Below are 23,027 nucleotides of genomic sequence, written 5' to 3' on the forward strand. Positions count from 1 at the left end.
GGGGCGCAACATGGAGGATGGGGGGATGGAACATGATATGGGGGCGCAACATGGAGGATGGGGGGATGGAACATGATATGGGGGCGCAACATGGAGGATGGGGGGATGGAACATGATATGGGGGCGCAACATGGAGGATGGGGGGATGGAACATGATATGGGGGCGCAACATGGAGGATGGGGGGGATGCAGCATTATGTGGGGGCGCAACATGGAGGATGGGGGGGATGCAGCATGATGTGGGGGCGCAACATGGAGGATGGGGGGGATGCAGCATTATGTGGGGGTGCAACATGGAGGATGGGGGGGGATGCAGCATGATGTGGGGGCGCAACATGGAGGATGGGGGGGATGCAGCATGATGTGGGGGCGCAACATGGAGGATGGGGGGGATGCAGCATGATGTGGGGGTGCAACATGGAGGATGGGGGGGATGCAGCATGATGTGGGGGTGCAACATGGAGGATGGGGGGGATGCAGCATGATGTGGGGGCGCAACATGGAGGATGGGGGGGATGAAGCATGATGTGGGGGCGCAACATGGAGGATGGGGATGATGAAGCATGATGTGGGGGCGCAACATGGAGGATGGGGGGGGATGAAGCATGATGTGGGGGCGCAACATGGAGGATGGGGGGGATGAAGCATGATGTGGGGGCGCAACATGGAGGATGGGGGGGATGAAGCATGATGTGGGGGCGCAACATGGAGGATGGGGGGGATGAAGCATGATGTGGGGGCGCAACATGGAGGATGGGGGGGATGAAGCATGATGTGGGGGCGCAACATGGAGGATGGGGGGGATGAAGCATGATGTGGGGGCGCAACATGGAGGATGGGGGGGATGAAGCATGATGTGGGGGCGCAACATGGAGGATGGGGGGGATGAAGCATGATGTGGGGGCGCAACATGGAGGATGGGGGGGATGAAGCATGATGTGGGGGCGCAACATGGAGGATGGGGGGGATGAAGCATGATGTGGGGGCGCAACATGGAGGATGGGGGGGATGAAGCATGATGTGGGGGCGCAACATGGAGGATGGGGGGGATGAAGCATGATGTGGGGGCGCAACATGGAGGATGGGGGGGATGAAGCATGATGTGGGGCGCAACATGGAGGATGGGGGGGATGAAGCATGATGTGGGGGCGCAACATGGAGGATGGGGGGGATGAAGCATGATGTGGGGGCGCAACATGGAGGATGGGGGGGATGAAGCATGATGTGGGGCGCAACATGGAGGATGGGGGGGGATGAAGCATGATGTGGGGGCGCAACATGGAGGATGGGGGGGATGAAGCATGATGTGGGGGCGCAACATGGAGGATGGGGGGGATGAAGCATGATGTGGGGGCGCAACATGGAGGATGGGGGGATGAAGCATGATGTGGGGGCGCAACATGGAGGATGGGGGGGAAGAAGCATGATGTGGGGGCGCAACACGGAGGATGGGGGGGATGAAGCATGATGTGGGGGCGCAACACGGAGGATGGGGGGGATGAAGCATGATGTGGGGGCGCAACATGGAGGATGGGGGGGATGAAGCATGATGTGGGGGCGCAACATGGAGGATGGGGGGGATGAAGCATGATGTGGGGGCGCAACATGGAGGATGGGGGGGATGAAGCATGATGTGGGGGCGCAACATGGAGGATGGGGGGGATGAAGCATGATGTGGGGGCGCAACATGGAGGATGGGGGGGATGAAGCATGATGTGGGGGCGCAACATGGAGGATGGGGGGGATGAAGCATGATGTGGGGGCGCAACATGGAGGATGGGGGGGATGAAGCATGATGTGGGGGCGCAACATGGAGGATGGGGGGGATGAAGCATGATGTGGGGGCACAACATGGAGGATGGGGGGGATGAAGCATGATGTGGGGGCGCAACATGGAGGATGGGGGGGGATGAAGCATGATGTGGGGGCGCAACATGGAGGATGGGGGGGATGAAGCATGATGTGGGGGCGCAACATGGAGGATGGGGGGGATGAAGCATGATGTGGGGGCGCAACATGGAGGATGGGGGGGATGAAGCATGATGTGGGGGCGCAACATGGAGGATGGGGGGGATGAAGCATGATGTGGGGGCGCAACATGGAGGATGGGGGGGATGAAGCATGATGTGGGGGCGCAACATGGAGGATGGGGGGGATGAAGCATGATGTGGGGGCGCAACATGGAGGATGGGGGGGATGAAGCATGATGTGGGGGCGCAACATGGAGGATGGGGGGGATGAAGCATGATGTGGGGGCGCAACATGGAGGATGGGGGGGATGAAGCATGATGTGGGGGCGCAACATGGAGGATGGGGGGGATGAAGCATGATGTGGGGGCGCAACATGGAGGATGGGGGGGATGAAGCATGATGTGGGGGCGCAACATGGAGGATGGGGGGGATGAAGCATGATGTGGGGGCGCAACATGGAGGATGGGGGGGATGAAGCATGATGTGGGGGCGCAACATGGAGGATGGGGGGGATGAAGCATGATGTGGGGGCGCAACATGGAGGATGGGGGGGATGAAGCATGATGTGGGGGCGCAACATGGAGGATGGGGGGGATGAAGCATGATGTGGGGGCGCAACATGGAGGATGGGGGGGATGAAGCATGATGTGGGGGCGCAACATGGAGGATGGGGGGGATGAAGCATGATGTGGGGGCGCAACATGGAGGATGGGGGGGATGAAGCATGATGTGGGGGCACAACATGGAGGATGGGGGGGATGAAGCATGATGTGGGGGCGCAACATGGAGGATGGGGGGGATGAAGCATGATGTGGGGGCGCAACATGGAGGATGGGGGGGATGAAGCATGATGTGGGGGCGCAACATGGAGGATGGGGGGGATGAAGCATGATGTGGGGGCGCAACATGGAGGATGGGGGGGATGAAGCATGATGTGGGGGCGCAACATGGAGGATGGGGGGGATGAAGCATGATGTGGGGGGCGCAACATGGAGGATGGGGGGGATGAAGCATGATGTGGGGGCGCAACATGGAGGATGGGGGGGATGAAGCATGATGTGGGGGCGCAACATGGAGGATGGGGGGGATGAAGCATGATGTGGGGGCGCAACATGGAGGCATGGGGGGGATGAAGCATGATGTGGGGGCGCAACATGGAGGATGGGGGGGATGAAGCATGATGTGGGGGCGCAACATGGAGGATGGGGGGGATGAAGCATGATGTGGGGGCGCAACATGGAGGATGGGGGGGATGAAGCATGATGTGGGGGCGCAACATGGAAGATGGGGGGGATGAAGCATGATGTGGGGGCGCAACATGGAGGATGGGGGGGATGAAGCATGATGTGGGGGCGCAACATGGAGGATGGGGGGGATGAAGCATGATGTGGGGGCGCAACATGGAGGATGGGGGGGATGAAGCATGATGTGGGGGCGCAACATGGAGGATGGGGGGGATGAAGCATGATGTGGGGGCGCAACATGGAGGATGGGGGGGATGAAGCATGATGTGGGGGCGCAACATGGAGGATGGGGGGGATGAAGCATGATGTGGGGGCGCAACATGGAGGATGGGGGGGATGAAGCATGATGTGGGGGCGCAACATGGAGGATGGGGGGGATGAAGCATGATGTGGGGCGCAACATGGAGGATGGGGGGGATGAAGCCTGATGTGGGGGCGCAACATGGAGGATGGGGGGGATGAAGCATGATGTGGGGGCGCAACATGGGGATGGAGCATGATGTGGGGGCGCAGCATGGGGGATGGAGCAGAATGGGAAAATGGGGGGGGGGAGGGAAAATGAGGGAGGGTGGTGGACAGTATAGCAAATGGGAGTTACAGCATGGAGAATGAGAGGCATGGTATGGAGAATGGGGTAGCACGGGGGGGGGGCATGGTATGGAGAATGGGGTAGCACGGGGGGGGGGCATGGTATGGAGAATGGGGTAGCACGGGGGGGCATGGTATGGAGAATGGGGTAGCACGGGGGGGGCATGGTATGGAGAATGGGGTAGCACGGGGGGGGGCATGGTATGGAGAATGGGGTAGCACGGGGGGGCATGGTATGGAGAATGGGGTAGCACGGGGGGGGCATGGTATGGAGAAAGGGGTAGCACGGGGTGGGGGCATGGTATGGAGAATGGGGTAGCACGGGGGGCATGGTATGGAGAATGGGAAAGCATGGGGGGGTACTCTGTATGGAAGGGGAACCATGGTGGGCTCGGTATGGAGGGGGCTTGATATGGAGAAGGGGCAGCATGGGGAGCGCTCAGTTAGGAGCCTGGAAGGGCTGGGTATACAGAATGTGAAGCAGAAGGGTTCATAATAGAGTGGGGACATCATGAGGGGGGCAGTGAAGTGGGGGCTGCATGGAGAGGTGGGGGCAGTGGGGGGGGGTTTCATGTGAGGGGGCAGTGTAGTGGAAATGTTATAGGAGAGAATGTGGAGGCTGTATACTATAAGTGACGCGGTGTGAGGTCATTCTTTGTGCTGTGAGCTCAGTGATGGGCAATTATTTATTCTTGGGCACAGTCTTGGGCTTACTTAGGGTGGTTACTCTTTAGTGAGAATTATGAGTCTGTCACCAGGTTTTTGCCACCTAATTTGAGAGCAGCATAATGTAGGGGCAGAGATCCTGATTCCAGTGTTGTCACTTACTGGGCTGCTTAGTGTAGTTTTGATAACTACTGCTGATTAAACAGTGATGTTATCATTACAGGACTACTTGGTGTGCTGCAGGTAGTCCAGCATATTCATGAGCTCTGTATAACTGCGAGATCTGCAGCAGAGAAAATGACAGCAAACAGCTCAGTAAGTGACACATTGCTGGAATCAGGGGCTCTGTCTCTACATTATGCTGCTCTCAGATGGGGGAGCAAAACCTGGTGACAGATTCCCTATACGGGCACCATTGCAGTGTGTGCTGCAGCAGACCAGACAAGAGGGGAGTCCTGGGAGACGCAGGACAATGTGTTGCTAAGAGCGATGACATTTTACTTTTACTCCCAAAATGCCAATTAATCTGCAGACACTTATACAGGGGACGTCGCTCTGGCATGTACAGTTTTAACTTAATATTATATATATGCAGACTGTTCTGTCCCCCCTGGTGCGGCCGATGTCTTGGTGCAGATGTGCACCGTCCTATTTGCATATTAAAGACAGTCCCTCGCCCTTAGGTGAGAGTCAGTGCTGTCTAAAAATCACTTAGCATTTCTGCACGTGTCCTGACACTGGAGGAGCAGAGTAGCACTCCAAGTGTCAGTGTGGGTGCGCATGCAATGTGACTGCAGTGTCCGCGTGGGTGCGCCTGCAGTGTGACTGCAGTGTCCACGTGGGTGCGCCTGCAGTGTGACTGCAGTGTCCGCGTGGGTGCGCCTGCAGTGTGACTGCAGTGTCCGCGTGGGTGCGCCTGCAGTGTGACTGCAGTGTCCGCGTGGGTGCGCCTGCAGTGTGACTGCAGTGTCCGCGTGGGTGCGCATGCAGTGTGACTGCAGTGTCCGCGTGGGTGCGCCTGCAGTGTGACTGCAGTGTCCGCGTGGGTGCGCCTGCAGTGTGACTGCAGTGTCCGCGTGGGTGCGCCTGCAGTGTGACTGCAGTGTCCGCGTGGGTGCGCCTGCAGTGTGACTGCAGTGTCCGCGTGGGTGCGCCTGCAGTGTGACTGCAGTGTCCGCGTGGGTGCGCCTGCAGTGTGACTGCAGTGTCCGCGTGGGTGCGCCTGCAGTGTGACTGCAGTGTCCGCGTGGGTGCGCCTGCAGTGTGACTGCAGTGTCCGCGTGGGTGCGCCTGCAGTGTGACTGCAGTGTCCGCGTGGGTGCGCCTGCAGTGTGACTGCAGTGTCCGCGTGGGTGCGCATGCAGTGTGACTGCAGTGTCCACGTGGGTGCGCCTGCAGTGTGACTGCAGTGTCCGCGTGGGTGCGCCTGCAGTGTGACTGCAGTGTCCGCGTGGGTGCGCCTGCAGTGTGATGCAGGTACGTTCTGACACCTGGTTGCTGCCTGTATTTGACTGCAGATTCAATGAGGAAGGTTGTTGAAGTGAGCAGACAGCACATCACAGCGCCGTGTCCCCCTCCTCACTGTGCTCCTCCTGTGTTGTGTGCACACCCGCACTGACGCTTGGAGTGTGCCGCTGTGCTCCTCCTGTGTTGGATGCACACCCGCACTGACGCTTGGAGTGTGCCGCTGTGCTCCTCCTGTGTTGTGTGCACACCCGCACTGACGCTTGGAGTGTGCCGCTGTGCTCCTCCTGTGTTGGATGCACACCCGCACTGACGCTTGGAGTGTGCCGCTGTGCTCCTCCTGTGTTGTGTGCACACCCGCACTGACGCTTGGAGTGTGCCGCTGTGCTGCTCCTGTGTTGTGTGCACACCCGCACTGACACTTGGAGTGTGCCGCTGTACTCCTCCTGTGTTGTGTGCACACCCGCACTGACGCTTGGAGTGTGCCGCTGTGCTCCTCCTGTGTTGTGTGCACACCCGCACTGACGCTTGGAGTGTGCCGCTGTGCTCCTCCTGTGTTGGATGCACACCCGCACTGACGCTTGGAGTGTGCCGCTGTACTCCTCCTGTGTTGTGTGCACACCCGCACTGACGCTTGGAGTGTGCCGCTGTGCTCCTCCTGTGTTGGATGCACACCCGCACTGACGCTTGGAGTGTGCCGCTGTACTCCTCCTGTGTTGTGTGCACACCCGCACTGACGCTTGGAGTGTGCCGCTGTGCTGCTCCTGTGTTGGATGCACACATGCACTGACACTTGGAGTGTGCCGCTGTGCTCCTCCTGTGTTGGATGCACACATGCACTGACGCTTGGTGTGTGCCGCTGTGCTCCTCCTGTGTTGGATGCACACATGCACTGACGCTTGGAGTGTGCCGCTGTACTCCTCCTGTGTTGTGTGCACACCCGCACTGACGCTTGGAGTGTGCCGCTGTGCTGCTCCTGTGTTGGATGCACACATGCACTGACACTTGGAGTGTGCCGCAGTGCTCCTCCTGTGTCGTGTGCACACCCGCACTGACGCTTGGAGTGTGCCGCTGTGCTCCTCCTGTGTTGGATGCACACCCGCACTGACGCTTGGAGTGTGCCGCTGTGCTCCTCCTGTGTTGTGTGCACACCCGCACTGACGCTTGGAGTGTGCCGCAGTGTTGGGTGCGGTGCAGCAGGAGATCTGGTGTTACGGTGCTCACTCTCACCAATGGATCACTATTAATCAAGACACAGGCCTGGCTAGTATTTTCCTATATTAGGTGGTATCGGTGCACCAGGCTTAGGCCGCGCAGAAATGTCCTCATTTTCATATCAAATGTGGCTTTTTCAGTGAACATTAAAGGGAACCTGTTACACCCTTTTTCAATTCTAAACTGCCCCCCCCTCTTGTTAGTGACGCAACGTTAAGTGATGCACATTTTCTGACTAACAAGACAATGGAGCAGTTTAATATTAAAGGTTGTGACCAGTTCCTTTTAAGCTGAACTATATGGGTGGGATTATTTCTCCACAGATCATGTCCCCCATATAAATATTTCCGCAGTCTAGGTGTCATTTTGGGGTGACAGATTCCCTTTAAGTCAGCTTAAAAATCATCTCACCTGACGAATGAGTTTTTTGCTCGTGCATCGGGTGATGGACACTGTTTAGATAAATCAGTTTCCCATCTTTGGCTGCAGTGTGAATGCTGCTTTTAAAGGGGTTTTCTCACATTGGGAACTTACCCCCTATCCTTGGGATGGGGAATAACTTTCCAATCGCTGGGGGTCCGACTACCGTGGCCCCGAGTGTTTCCCAGAACCAGAACATGCAGACAGAATGGATTCCGGGAGTAAAATTTCATAGTCCTGTCTCCTGAGCTGTGCACTTAAGAGGTCTTTTGAGCAATTGGTGGAGGTCTCAAGTCCCACCCCATGATGCCCCTTCTCCCTACTGAGCCCACCTCTGCCCTACTAATCTCCTCAGAATTAATGGACCTAAACCTATAAGATCTCGTCCAAAAGTTAAGTCTACTGCCTGGGACTAATCAGTATTGTGGTTCTTATATGGTCCACAGTCTAATGATGGCTGGTAACAACTACCAGCATCTCCTTACCATTGTTAAGGACATACTGAGAGTTGTACGTTAATGCAATACATAGATGTATATGGGTCTAACCTGACACTGCACTTGATTGCTGTGTGAAGTTGGCAATGTATTCATGTACTAATGGTGGTTTTGGCGATGTATTGTCTTCAGGGTGGGTTTGGTGATGTATTATTGTATTTAGGGTGGTTTTGGTGATATTACTGTATTGACAGTAGTTCTGTTGATGTATTACTGTACTAACTGTGGTTTTGGTTACGTATTCTTGTATGTAGTGTGGTTTTAGTTATGTATTACTGTACTGATGGTGGTTCTGGTGATAGTCATGTGGCTGTTGTAATCTTTACCTTATCAGTCTTGATCCTAAAACATAGGGTCAGCGTGCTGGACTAAAATACAGCTATCTGCATGTCTGTCAGCCGAATAAGTAATAGACTAAAGCCCCCATACACTATAGTCTGATTTTTAGGCCGGCAGCTATCTTGCTCGGCTCTCCCATATACAGGAGCACTCATTCTGCCAAGTGTTTCTGTGTTCTTTATTAGAGCCGCTGCTGGACATCTCCGACAGCAGCTTATCATTTAGAGGATAATAGGATCTACACTCCATAATTGGACATTCTGGATCCTTATTCCCCTGACAATCAGAAGTTAGAGCCCCCATTCACATTGGGCTATCAGCAGAACCTGTCGATATTGGCGGGTTTAGACAACTTTAGGTTAATGTGTATGGAGGTCTTAACTACTATCTGAAGGCTCTGGGCTCTATCAGGGAATGTGCACACGTGTTGTAGATGTCTGTGAACCCCCGGAATTATTCAGACAGAAAACACTTTAGGACAGTCATCATTTTATCCTGAAGCAAATATTTATTTTTTTTTTGCTGTTGCTTCTTGGTTGTTTTTTCCAACATCTTTTAGCTACTGGATTTTACTTATTTTTTAAATGAAGTAGTAAGCGGCATCCAAGCAGCAGCCGCCATATAATGGACCGGTCACAACTAGTAACCAGCATCCAAGCAGCAGCCGCCATATAATGGCCGGTCACAACTAGTAACCAGCATCCAAGCAGCAGCCGCCATATAATGGACCGGTCACAACTAGTAAGCGGCATCCAAGCAGCAGGCGCCATATAATGGCCGGTCACAACTAGTAAGCGGCATCCAAGCAGCAGCCGCCATATAATGCACCGGTCACAACTAGTAAGAGGCATCCAAGCAGAAGCTGCCATATAATGGCCGGTCACAACTAGTAAGAGGCATCCAAGCAGAAGCCGCCATATAATGGCCGGTCACAACTAGTAAGCGGCATCCAAGCAGCAGCCGCCATATAATGGCCGGTCACAACTAGTAAGCGGCATCCAAGCAGAAGCTGCCATATAATGCACCGGTCACAACTAGTAAGAGGCATCCAAGCAGAAGCTGCCATATAATGCACCGGTCACAACTAGTAAGAGGCATCCAAGCAGTAGGCGCCATATAATGGACCGGTCACAACTAGTAAGCGGCATCCAAGCAGCAGCCGCCATATAATGCACCGGTCACAACTAGTAAGAGGCATCCAAGCAGAAGCTGCCATATAATGGCCGGTCACAACTAGTAAGAGGCATCCAAGCAGTAGGCGCCATATAATGTACCGGTCACTGTCAGCCGCTTCATGTCTGAGGAAACCTGACGCGCTTAAAAAAAACTCCAAAGACTGAACATATGGACAGCAAGTTGTTTTACACTGCAGTGTATGAGTTCATTTCTTTAATATTTAGAGTTTGGGTTTTTTGGGCGGGTTATAGGGCGGACCTGTCTAAAAAAAAAAAAAAAAAAGCTGTGTGCACATACCCGTAATCTGACTGATCAGAAGGGGGCGCCACCACTGACAGTGCCTAGGGCAGCAAAAACCCCAAATACGGCCCTGCCCGTACCCATGACTGAATCATGGCTGTGGGCGGGACAGGTCCAAGCAAATGCTGCATGAAGTAAATAGACTCTGCACTTACAGCTTCTTGTTCTTCAGCCACTGTGAACGCACTCCTACACTCTGCACTTACAGCTTCTTGTTCTTCAGCCACTGTGAACGCACTCCTACACTCTGCACTTACAGCTTCTTGTGCTCTGGCCAGTGTGAACGCACTCCTACACTCTGCACTTACAGCTTCTTGTGCTCTGGCCAGTGTGAACGCACTCCTACACTCTGCACTTACAGCTTCTTGTGCTCCGGCCAGTGTGAACGCACTCCTACACTCTGCACTTACAGCTTCTTGTGCTCTGGCCAGTGTGAACGCACTCCTACACTCTGCACTTACAGCTTCTTGTGCTCCGGCCAGTGTGAACGCACTCCTACACTCTGCACTTACAGCTTCTTGTGCTCCGGCCAGTGTGAACGCGTTCCTACACTCTGCACTTACAGCTTCTTGTGCTCCGACCAGTGTGAACGCACTCCTACACTCTGCACTTACAGTTTCTTGTGCTCTGGCCAGTGTGAACGCACTCCTACACTCTGCACTTACAGTTTCTTGTGCTCCGACCAGTGTGAACGCACTCCTACACTCTGCACTTACAGCTTCTTGTGCTCTGGCCAGTGTGAACGCACTCCTACACTCTGCACTTACAGCTTCTTGTGCTCCGGCCAGTGTGAACGCACTCCTACACTCTGCACTTACAGCTTCTTGTTCTTCAGCCACTGTGAACGCACTCCTACACTCTGCACTTACAGCTTCTTGTGCTCCGACCAGTGTGAACGCACTCCTACACTCTGCACTTACAGCTTCTTGTGCTCCGACCAGTGTGAACGCACTCCTACACTCTGCACTTACAGCTTCTTGTGCTCCGACCAGTGTGAACGCACTCCTACACTCTGCACTTACAGCTTCTCATGCTCCGGCCAGTGTGAACGCACTCCTACACTCTGCACTTACAGCTTCTTGTGCTCTGGCCAGTGTGAACGCACTCCTACACTCTGCACTTACAGCTTCTTGTGCTCCGACCAGTGTGAACGCACTCCTACACTCTGCACTTACAGCTTCTTGTGCTCTGGCCAGTGTGAACGCACTCCTACACTCTGCACTTACAGCTTCTTGTGCTCCGACCAGTGTGAACGCACTCCTACACTCTGCACTTACAGCTTCTTGTGCTCCGGCCAGTGTGAACGCACTCCTACACTCTGCACTTACAGCTTCTTGTGCTCTGGCCAGTGTGAATGCACTCCTACACTCTGCACTTACAGCTTCTTGTGCTCTGGCCAGTGTGAACGCGTTCCTACACTCTGCACTTACAGCTTCTCATGCTCCGGCCAGTGTGAACGCGCTCCTACACTCTGCACTTACAGCTTCTTGTTCTTCAGCCACTGTGAACGCACTCCTACACTCTGCACTTACAGCTTCTTGTGCTCTGGCCAGTGTGAACGCGCTTCTACACTCTGCACTTACAGCTTCTTGTGCTCTGGCCAGTGTGATTGCGCTCCTACACTCTGCACTTACAGCTTCTTGTGCTCTGGCCAGTGTGAACGCGCTCCTACACTCTGCACTTACAGTTTCTTGTGCTCCGGCCAGTGTGAACGCACTCCTACACTCTGCACTTACAGCTTCTTGTGCTCTGGCCAGTGTGAACGCGCTCCTACACTCTGCACTTACAGCTTCTTGTGCTCCGGCCAGTGTGAACGCGCTCCTACACTCTGCACTTACAGCTTCTTGTTCTTCAGCCACTGTGAACGCACTCCTACACTCTGCACTTACAGCTTCTTGTTCTTCAGCCACTGTGAACGCACTCCTACACTCTGCACTTACAGCTTCTTGTGCTCCGACCAGTGTGAACGCACTCCTACACTCTGCACTTACAGCTTCTTGTGCTCTGGCCAGTGTGAACGCGCTCCTACACTCTGCACTTACAGCTTCTTGTGCTCTGGCCAGTGTGAACGCGCTCCTACACTCTGCACTTACAGCTTCTTGTGATCTGGCCAGTGTGAACGCGCTCCTACACTCTGCACTTACAGCTTCTTGTGCTCTGGCCAGTGTGAACGCGCTCCTACACTCTGCACTTACAGCTTCTTGTGCTCTGGCCAGTGTGAACGCGCTCCTACACTCTGCACTTACAGCTTCTTGTTCTTCAGCCACTGTGAACGCGCTCCTACACTCTGCACTTACAGCTTCTTGTGATCTGGCCAAATGCACTCCTACACTCTCTACTTCTTGTCTTCCGGCTTTTTTGCTTTGGTTTATTGTTGGCGGGTATCACCTCTGTATAGCTATTCCCAGAGAGGCCTGGTCCAGCTTTGCCCCATCTATGGAGGATCGCTGACACATAGTGCAGTGAGGTACAAGTGTGAGGGCCCATGCCAATAAGGGTCACCTTGTCATTTGGGGGATCTTACCCTCTTTTGATCAGAATCATGTCAGCTGCTATGTACCTGTATTATGACTATTACTAGTTACTCCTCCGCCGGCCCACCAGGCCTAAACTTACCATCATGTGTGACGCAGCCTCCTCTCACTGCTGACTTTCATTAGTTTCAGATGTCGGGACTAACAGTGATGATGGGAGTACCGATGGGAGGACCGATGGAAGCAGCTCTAAGTCCTCCATCTTATTCATCAGTATAATAAGCATTTCCTGCCTGGGAGTACTCACCTTTATTACACTGGGACGATTCCTGAGGAAGAAGGGAAAGATGGAAAAAACAGGTAACAGCAACTGGGGCATTACACAGTGGAATAAAGTGTAATCCCACCGACACGACATAAATAGCGACCCCACCCGACGCAGCGTAAAGAGCGACCCGACTCGGCGTAAAGAGCGACCCCGCCCGACCCGGCGTAAAGAGCGGCCCCGCCCGACACGGCGTACAGAGCGACCCCTCATAACCCGGCGTACAGAGCGGCCCCGCCCAACACGGCGTACAGGGCGGCCCGGCCTGACACGGCGTACAGGGCGGCCCCTCCCAACCCGGCATACAGAGCGGCCCCTCCCGATGCGGCGTAAAGAGCGTGACTCGCCCACCCCAGGGCTATGGGACACCCGGTGCCGGGCCGGACTAGTCCGGGAGTCATCAGTGGTGGAGGGGCCCGACTCCGTTACCCTGGTGGGTGTCAGTTTAAATATGGCTGAAGAATTAAAGTTTGTGTTCGTGACGCCACCTGTGGCATGCTAAGCCGCCGCTGCTGTGTAAGGCCTCCGGGGTGATGATATGGCAGCAATGATAGTACTGCTCCCCACAGGTGGAGCAATGCCCCGGGACACTGTTGGTGCTTGTGAGAGTCTATGGTTTAGTGAAAGTCTAAGCAGACGGAATAACAGAGGCAACTCCAAGGGTGCAGTTTCAAGTTCTTTACTCACACGTCCTGGTAGGAGCTCACTGGTGCCCTCAGACGACTGGAACCCACTGTCAGGGACCTCCGCCGTTTCTGGGTGATTCTCGGAGTAAAAACCGGTACCCTTCTCTCTAAGGTGTCTCTGTCTTCAGCTGTCTTCCTAAGCCTAGCTCTTTTAGGATGAACCTGCTCGGCCTCCACTACAGCCTCCAGGCTGGGGTGTCACCTGTCGGATGAGTCTCCCTTTTCTAGAGGTTCTGCTGTGGGCTGTGGCCCGGGGAGTTTACAACTTTCCCTGGGCCTCGGTTTTTACTGTTTGTAGATTTTGCACTCCTCCGGTTTCTAGGGACCGTCCCCTGTTGCAGCTTGATCCCTCCACCGATGTTCCTGTGGAACAGGCCACCACAGCTCTACAGCTATCCGTGGCCCTGGAATCCCTTCTTTTCTCTGCTTGGTGTCACCTGGACCCTCTGAGTCCCAGGATCTTCACCAGGAAGCGTCTCTTTCTTCTTCTCAGCTCCTGACTGACTTGGAGCTGTCTTTCCTTCTCTCCTCCTTGCCTGCCTCCTGCAGACCTCCTCCTCCTTCCCCACTCTCTCTCCTTCTCTGTTGCTTTCTTTCTCTGTGCGGACACTCTGAGCTCACAGAGCTCCTTTCTCTTTCACAGCTAAATGCTGTCTCCTCACTCTCTCACTCTCTGAGGTAAACTGAAACTAACTTGACCTTCCTTTCTCTGACTGCTCTCTGGTGGCTCCTCCCACCTCCCCAGTTGCTAAGCTGTACCCTATAGGAGCAGGGATGGGTCTTACGGCCCCTCCCAGCATGCAGCATGGGAGGGTTACTGCCACTGTCCCTGGTCCCAGTATGTACCTAACAATGGGTGTTGTGTAGATTTACCAGTGGACCGGTGTTCACTCCTTTCCTCACCCAGAATGGGGCATCACACCGCTGGATGGGGTGCAATGTCCTGTGGCGACAGAAGCCTCAGGGGCGCCACACTCCCCCACAGCGAATCCCAGCACATCCTCGAGCTGAAAAACAACAAGAAATGTGGGAGGAAACTGCAAAAACATTTTTGGTATGCATACATAAAACAATAAAACTTTTCTTCCCTTTATGGGAGGCACAGATTCTTGAACGTTGCAAACTTTCTTATAAAGAAACTCTATATGTGCACTTCCAGTCCATTGCATGGTTTGGGCACATCCCCCATAATTCTGGTAGGGGGCACAACTGGTGCATCTATATACATCTTGGCTACAACAAGTCCAGTAGCCTGGCAGTTCTTTCAGCTTTCTTAAGCTACAAAGGAAAAAGACAAAACCAGCCACTAAGTCCAGTGGCCTGGTTACACAGGACACATTACACATTCACATTCACCGGGGACCACATTCCAGTTCCGTGGCCCGGTACATATAAACATGGGGGGTGACATCTTCAAAAAGTACAAGGGGCAGTAAGGCAGGAAAGGTGTCATCTTCAAAAAGCACATTCGGGCAAAACAAAAGGGACATCTTCACAAAGGATGAGGGGCAGACAGGGGCTATATACAGTTCAGCTTCTTCACTTCACTCTTCATTCTTACTTCTTTACATGTATGGATTCTTCTCCGGCTCCCCACCTGGCAGCAGGTAGACAGCGGTCAGCACAGTCTGCGTCTGCTGGTCTTGGCGGGTCGCGCCTGGCATGGCGGCGGCCTGTATTGGAGTCGCTGCTGTGACCGATTCTTGACGGGCCGCACCTGGCGTGGCTGCGGCCTGGGCTTGGCGGGCCGCATCTGCGGCGTGGATTAACGTGGCCGCTGCGGCGGGATCTTGCTTGTCCGAGCGGGGTATCGCTGCTGGGGCCTGAGCTGGACGGGCCGGGCTTGGCGTCGCTGCTGTGGTGTGGATGGCCGTCGCTCCGGCGGCAAAATCTTGGCGGGCCGCACCTGGCGTGGCTGCGGCCCGGATCGGCGTCGCCATGCCGGGCATCTCTCCAGGGACCGCGGGCATGGTAGCGGGGGTTGGGGCACTCGCGCCAGCAGGGGCATTAAATGACTCACCCCTCAGTAGCATCTCCGGTGTTCTGGCGGTCGCTGCTCCGCGCGTCCCTTGCCGTATCTGCTGCATCACCTCCGCCTGCAGCCTTTCACAACACTGGTCCATCTCCCAGCCCCACCAGTCAGCGGAGTCTAGCTCTGGATCGCTGCGTGTGGACGCCATTCTCTCTGCGTCTCCTTCTGCACGATCTCCCAGCAGCAGGCTCGTCGCTTCTTCTAGTAGCAGACTTTTGATGTTGCTCAGCAGCAGGCTGGTAACTTCCCGCTCCTTCATCCTGTCAGCCATCCTCCCGACCTCAGTCTTCAGCTCAGCGGCGGTCACAGGCCTGATCCAGGTGAGCTCTTCCTGGCCTCCGCTTACAGGAGCCATCTTCTCTCTTCCTCTAGGCAGCATTCTTAGCGCGCCATTTTTTATCCGCTGCTCTGCATAGCGGGCACTGCTTCGCGCTCTTTTCTTAGACAAGGGGGTGGGGCTTCTTTTCGCGCTCTTTCTGCAGGCACGCCCCCCTTCGTCCCGCTCTCAGCAGCGCTAATGGCGGCGGTTTCCACAGTAAAACACATTCTTTTAAGCACTGTTTTGTCACACGGTTCTTCAGGCGCACAGTACCCGGTGGGACCGGGCACGAAATCCTGTTCGTGACGCCAAAGTTGACTCGCCCACCCCAGGGCTATGGGACACCCGGTGCCGGGCCGGACTAGTCCGGGAGTCATCAGTGGTGGCGGGGCCCGACTCCGTTACCCTGGTGAGTGTCAGTTTAAATATGGCTGATGAATTAAAGTTTGTGTTCGTGACGCCACCTGTGGCATGCGGCTATTAAGCCACCGCTGCTGTGTAAGGCCTCCGGGGTGATGATATGGCAGCAATGATAGTACTGCTCCCCACAGGTGGAGCAATGCCCCGGGGCACTGTTGGTGCTTGTGAGAGTCTATGGTGTAGTGAAAGTCTAAGCAGACGGAATAACAGAGGCAACTCCAAGGGTGCAGTTTCAAGTTCTTTACTCACACGTCCTGGTAGGAGCTCACTGGTGCCCTCAGACGACTGGAACCCACTGTCAGGGACCTCCGCCGTTTCTGGGTGATTCTCGGAGTAAAAACCGGTACCCTTCTCTCTAAGGTGTCTCTGTCTTCAGCTGTCTTCCTAAGCCTAGCTCTTTTAGGATGAACCTGCTCGGCCTCCACTACAGCCTCCAGGCTGGGGGGTCACCTGTCGGATGATTGTCCCCTTTCTAGAGGTTCTGCTGTGGGCTGTGGCCCGGGGAGTTTACAACTTTCCCTGGGCCTCGGTTTTTACTGTTTGGAGATGATTTTGCACTCCTCCGGTTTCTAGGGACCGTCCCCTGTTGCAGCTTGATCCCTCCACCGATGTTCCTGTGGAACAGGCCACCACAGCTCTACAGCTATCCGTGGCCCTGGAATCCCTTCTTTTCTCTGCTTGGTGTCACCTGGACCCTCTGAGTCCCAGGATCTTCACCAGGAAGCGTCTCTTTCTTCTTCTCAGCTCCTGACTGACTTGGAGCTGTCTTTCCTTCTCTCCTCCTTGCCTGCCTCCTGCAGACCTCCTCCTCCTTCCCCACTCTCTCTCCTTCTTCTGTTGCTTTCTCTGTTGCGGACACTCTGAGCTCACAGAGCTCCTTTCTCTTTCACAGCTACATGCTGGCTCCTCACTCTCTCACTCTCTGAGGTAAACTGAAACTAACTTGACCTTCCTTTCTCTGACTGCTCTCTGGTGGCTCCTCCCACCTCCCCAGTTGCTAAGCTGTACCCTATAGGAGCAGGGATGGGTCTTACGGCCCCTCCCAGCATGCAGCATGGGAGGGTAACTGCCACTGTCCCTGGTCCCAGTATGTACCTAACAATGGGTGTTGTGTAGATTTACCAGGGGACCGGTGTTCACTCCTTTCCTCACCCAGAATGGGGCATCACACCGCTGGATGGGGTGCAATGTCCTGTGGCGACGGAAGCCTCAGGGGCGCCACAGAGAGTCCTTGTCCGACACGGCGTAAAGAGCGTCCCCGCCTGACATGGAGTAAAGAGCGTCCCCGCCCGACACGGCGTAAAGAGCGTCCTTGCCCGACACGGCGTAAAGAGCGTCCCCGCCCGACACGGAGTAAAGAGCATCCCCGCCCGACACGGCGTAAAGAGCGTCCCCGCCCGACATGGCGTAAAGAGCGTCCCCGCCCGACACGGCGTAAAGAGCGTCCCCGCCCGACACGGCGTAAAGAGCGTCCCCGCCCGACACGGTGTAAAAAGCGACCCCGCCCGACACAGCGTAAAGAGCGACTCCGCATGACACGGCACTGCGTAAAGAGTGACGCCGCACGACAAGGTACTGCGTAAAGAGTGACCGATATAGTAATCTCTTTCACCCAAGCACTGGCACCTGGAGAGGTCGGGGGGGAGGGGGGTTTATCATAACCTTTATATTATGTATCAGAGGCTGAGGGGGTGAGGATGATGACAACGGCGGACGGTGAGAGTAGTGATGATAACAAGCAGGAACACAATATCAATCATGTGTCTTCAGATGGAAACTCCAGCGTCTCCTACACGGAGATCCGAAGGAAGAGCACCCGAAATACTGCTGAAAGGAGCAGCCCAAGTAATGTGACAGGTAGGAGGGGCCAAAGCACAAAATACCACAGGGGGAGGGGCCAGAGCACAAAATACCACAGGGGGAGGGGCCAGAGCACAAAATACTACCGGGGGGGCAGAATACAAAATAAAACAGGGGGAGGGGTCAGACCAGAAAATATCACAGAAGGAGGGGCCAGAGCACAAAATACCACAGGGAAGAGGGTCCAGAGCACAAAATACCACAGAGGAGAGGGTCCAGGGCACAAAATACCACAGGGGAGAGGGTCCAGAGCACAAAATACCACAGGGAAGAGGGTCCAGAGCACAAAATACCACAGAGGAGAGGGTCCAGAGCACAAAATACCACAGGGGAGAGGGTCCAGAGCACACAATACCACAGGGGAGAGGGTCCAGAGCACAAAATACCACAGGGGAGAGGGTCCAGAGCACAAAATACCACAGGGGAGAGGGTCCAGAGCACACAATACCACAGGGGAGAGGGTCCAGAGCACACAATACCACAGGGGAGAGGGTCCAGAGCACAAAATACCTCAGGGGAGAGGGTCCAGAGCACAAAATACCACAGGGGAGAGGGTCCAGAGCACAAAATACCACAGGGGAGAGGGTCCAGAGCACAAAATACAACAGGGGAGAGGGTCCAGAGCACAAAATACCACAGGGAAGAGGGTCCAGAGCACAAAATACCACAGGGGAGAGGGTCCAGAGCACAAAATACTACAGGAAGAGGGGCCAGAGTACAAAATACCACAGGGGAGAGGGTCCAGAGCACAAAATACCACAGAGGAGAGGGTCCAGAGCACAAAATACCACAGGGGAGAGGGTCCAGAGCACAAAATACCACAGGGGAGAGGGTCCAGAGCACAAAATACCACAGGGGAGAGGGTCCAGAGCACAAAATACCACAGGGGAGAGGGTCCAGAGCACAAAATACCACAGGGGAGAGGGTCCAGAGCACAAAATACCACAGGGGAGAGGGTCCAGAGCACAAAATACCACAGGGGAGAGGGTCCAGAGCACAAAATACCACAGGGGAGAGGGGCCAGAGCACAAAATACCACAGGGGAGAGGGTCCAGAGCACAAAATACCACAGGGAAGAGGGTCCAGAGCACAAAATACCTCAGGGGAGAGGGTCCAGAGCACAAAATACTACAGGAAGAGGGGCCAGAGCACAAAATACCACAGGGGAGAGGGTCCAGAGCACAAAATACCACAGGGGAGAGGGTCCAGAGCACAAAATACCACAGGGGAGAGGGTCCAGAGCACAAAATACCACAGGGGAGAGGGTCCAGAGCACAAAATACCACCGGGGAGAGGGTCCAGAGCACACAATACCACAGGGGAGAGGGTCCAGAGCACAAAATACCACAGGGGAGAGGGTCCAGAGCACAAAATACCACAGGGGAGAGGGTCCAGAGCACAAAATACCACAGGGGAGAGGGTCCAGAGCACAAAATACCACAGGGGAGAGGGTCCAGAGCACAAAATACCACAGGGGAGAGGGTCCAGAGCACAAAATACCACAGGGAAGAGGGTCCAGAGCACAAAATACCACAGGGGAGAGGGTCCAGAGCACAAAATACCACCGGGGAGAGGGTCCAGAGCACACAATACCACAGGGGAGAAGGTCCAGAGCACAAAATACCACAGGGGAGAGGGTCCAGAGCACAAAATACCACAGGGGAGAGGGTCCAGAGCACAAAATACCACAGGGGAGAGGGTCCAGAGCACAAAATACCACAGGGGAGAGGGTCCAGAGCACAAAATACCACAGGAAGAGGGTCCAGAGCACAAAATACCTCAGGGGAGAGGGTCCAGAGCACAAAATACTACAGGAAGAGGGGCCAGAACACAAAATTGCACATGTAACAGGGACCAGGGAGCAAAATGTCCCAGGTGGGAGGGACCGGTGTGCAAAATGTCCCAGGTGGGAGGGATCAGTGTGCAAAATGTCCCAGGTGGGAGGGACTGGTGTGCAAAATGTCCCAGGTGAGAGGGACCGGTGTGAAAAATGTCCGAGGTGGGAGGGACCGGTGTGCAAAATGTCCCAGGTGGGAGGCACCGGTGTGCAATATGTCCCAGGTGGGAGGGACCGGTGTGCAAAATGTCCCAGGTGGGAGGGACCGGTGTGCAAAATGTCCCAGGTGGGAGGGACCGGTGTGCAAAATGTCCCAGGTGGGAGGGACCGGTGTGCAAAATGTCCCAGGTGGGAGGGAGCCGGTGTGCAATATGTCCCAGGTGGGAGGGACCGGTGTGCAATATGTCACAGGTGGGAAGGGCTGTAGCGCAAAGTGTCACAGGAGGAGGGACCAGAGCACAAAATGTCACAAGGGGAGGAGTCAGGGTGCAAAGTGTCACAGGGGGTGATGTGTGCTCCTCTCATTAATATTTGCCCTGCACTGGTAGTGGGGAAAGCCTCCTGCAGGTCCCTGGATGCGTATCTTCTCTTCTGGAACTCTTCTTGCTGTAATCACCTGTTGTAGAGAGTATTTGAGACAATTTTGTAACAAAAAATAAATAAGTACACTCTCAGGAAATGTCTTCCTTAGATGTAATCTACTGCAGCAGAGTGTAGTCCTCTATGGTAGTGGCACATGGAGGGGGCACTTACTTTTTACCAGGACTGTATGGCCACTATTCTCTGCACCCCAGGAGGACCGGGACTTTTCTGCTTGTTTATGTTTTAGGTCCTTGGGCTGAGATGGGAGGAAATAAAGAGGAACCTGGTGAAGTAGGGACGGTCTTCACCTTCCAGTGTACTGAGATATGAGGAGCAATGGTCACAAGGACTGTCGGGTGGAAGACGATCAGCAATATCTGTTCAGCCAGGACTCCGAGCAGGACAATTGGCCGAACCTTGGGGTCCTTCCATATAGCACTGACTGGTGACCCCACGGTCATGTCCTCCACCAGTCTACGGACTCTGCATCCACCGGGACCATGTCACAACTTTACATGGATGTTGGCGCCCTGGAGAATAAATCAGTGACCATGTGACACGCGGTGAGATATCAGCAATGGTGGATACATACAGTATATATGTTATATGGCTGGATAAATGAATAAATCACTCACTGTGCAATGAATGATCCGTCTTTTCTATACAATGGCCGCCGTGTCAAATATCTCTGACCGGCAGAAAAGATACCAACAAGCCGGTCAAAAGACTCTAAAGGTAGGTGTGACGGGGTCCTTCTCCCATATCACACAATCAACAGAGCGAGAGGTGACTCACAATACAATAAGCATTTATTCCAAGCAAATCAAAACTGTTCATAAGATAATCCACAAAACAGAGGGTAAAATTAGTCCAGAAATACGAATATAATCCAATAAGCGATAAATGTCCTTTTCTCTCTGAGAAGCCGCAGCTTTTCCCTCAGAGGTTCAATCTTCTTCCTTCTCTCTTCAAGTTCTCAAACAGACTGAGTTTACAGTAGGTGGATCCCAGGCCCCTTCCCCCCAGACTTAGGGCCAGGAACACTACAGGGGGTGATTACCTACAGACAATACAATGTACACACAAGCAATACAAATAATGGACAGTGAACCAAGTGTAAAATACAACCTACACAACATATCCCACCATCACAGTGGGTATCTGTCCTAAAGTCACAAAACCTATAGAAGAAAGAGCTCCATATAGCAAAAATAACAAACCTAATTCTTTATTCCATTATTAGTATTAAAAACATTAGTAAAAATAGAAGAGAAGAAAACAGAAAAAAGCTCCATATGGAAATGAACATCTCAAAATATAGATATCATCTTTAGATATGTGTCATTCAATAATATATGAAAATAGATGTATACATAATCTAAACAATAGGTCAGCACCAAAATACAATATAGTATTGACAATGACTTCACTAAACCAGTATACTGTATATGTTAAGTCGTTTCAGATAGCAACAATATATAATTAGTTAATGCCCATACTCATAGGATACTTATTAAATTTTACCAATATATGTTGTATTAACCAGGGGTAGGCAGTAGATGGCAGTAAATCAGCTATTAGAAAAAAGCAGCTATATACAATAGAAGTGTTGTATGGATCGTGGGATGAATACCCAAGAATCTCATAGTACATAAGAGCATACGTAAACACAAATGCCAATGGACCTCATAGTGCATGCAAGCAGTAAATGAGCAGAGGTATCAAGGATAATTACTGTAGGGACCCCTTGACGCACGTTTCGCCGTCGTACCTTCCTCAGAAGGGGCGTGACACAAGATATGAATGGCAGGTATTTTAAATGGGAGTAAGCCAATCAGCTGTCTCCCAATGCATGTGCTGCCGAAGGTCATGCTCATGCCAGATCCGGCGCAGCGTTTAATGTACAGGAGGTACACCCTCCAGTGATGCGCCCGGGACACATCTCTGAGAAAAGGGATGTCTCCCAGACAGCGGAGGCCGCGCTGCCATGAAAGGCATGATGTGAGGCACATGTGAGCGCTCAGCTGTGCGCTGCAGAGAAATAATGTCTGGGCACATGTAAACAGGTAGCACAGGGGGCACTGTAGGCGTGGCTACATGTGTCATGCGACCCCCTGACCCCATTCACAGACAGACGATCGGGCCCGTGAACATTTGGGCTTCGCGCATTTACTTGCCTCCTCGGGACTCTGTTCCTTCTGTAATTCACTTTCATCAGGCGGGAGACTTCTTTCTATCAATTTCGTTCTCTCTTCCGGTGCCCGCTGGCACTATTCTGCAGTTAACAAAGCATTCAACTGAAATTGTTTTATATTTTATTCATTGATCTGTGTAATTATTAAAGACGTTTCGGTCATCCGACCTTCATCAGTTTACACTACAATAAAAAGATACATAAAAGATTTTTAAGTATACAGAAATAATGGCATTATACAATCATGGTAACCTTTTTGTTACCATGATTGTATAATGCCATTATTTCTGTATACTTAAAAATCTTTTATGTATCTTTTTATTGTAGTGTAAACTGATGAAGGTCGGATGACCGAAACGTCTTTAATAATTACACAGATCAATGAATAAAATATAAAACAATTTCAGTTGAATGCTTT

At 53.5% G+C, this 23,027-nt stretch overlaps 1 protein-coding gene across 1 annotated transcript in view; it reads left to right on the plus strand.

Moving 5' to 3' along the window:
- The window catches only part of LOC142280581 (uncharacterized), a 37,237-nt gene extending 16,188 nt beyond the window's left edge, over positions 1-21,049 (plus strand). Inside the window, exons 3-5 of the mRNA XM_075332755.1 lie at positions 12,541-12,714; positions 17,907-17,993; positions 20,663-21,049. Of these exons, the coding sequence (XP_075188870.1) occupies positions 12,541-12,714; positions 17,907-17,993; positions 20,663-20,745 (344 nt within the window). The 3' untranslated portion in view covers positions 20,746-21,049. The remainder of the gene's footprint in view (positions 1-12,540; positions 12,715-17,906; positions 17,994-20,662) is intronic.
- Positions 21,050-23,027: the final 1,978 nt, after the last annotated feature.

This window comes from Anomaloglossus baeobatrachus, chromosome 2 (assembly GCF_048569485.1).
Source record: "Anomaloglossus baeobatrachus isolate aAnoBae1 chromosome 2, aAnoBae1.hap1, whole genome shotgun sequence".
NCBI classification, from domain to species: domain Eukaryota; kingdom Metazoa; phylum Chordata; class Amphibia; order Anura; family Aromobatidae; genus Anomaloglossus; species Anomaloglossus baeobatrachus.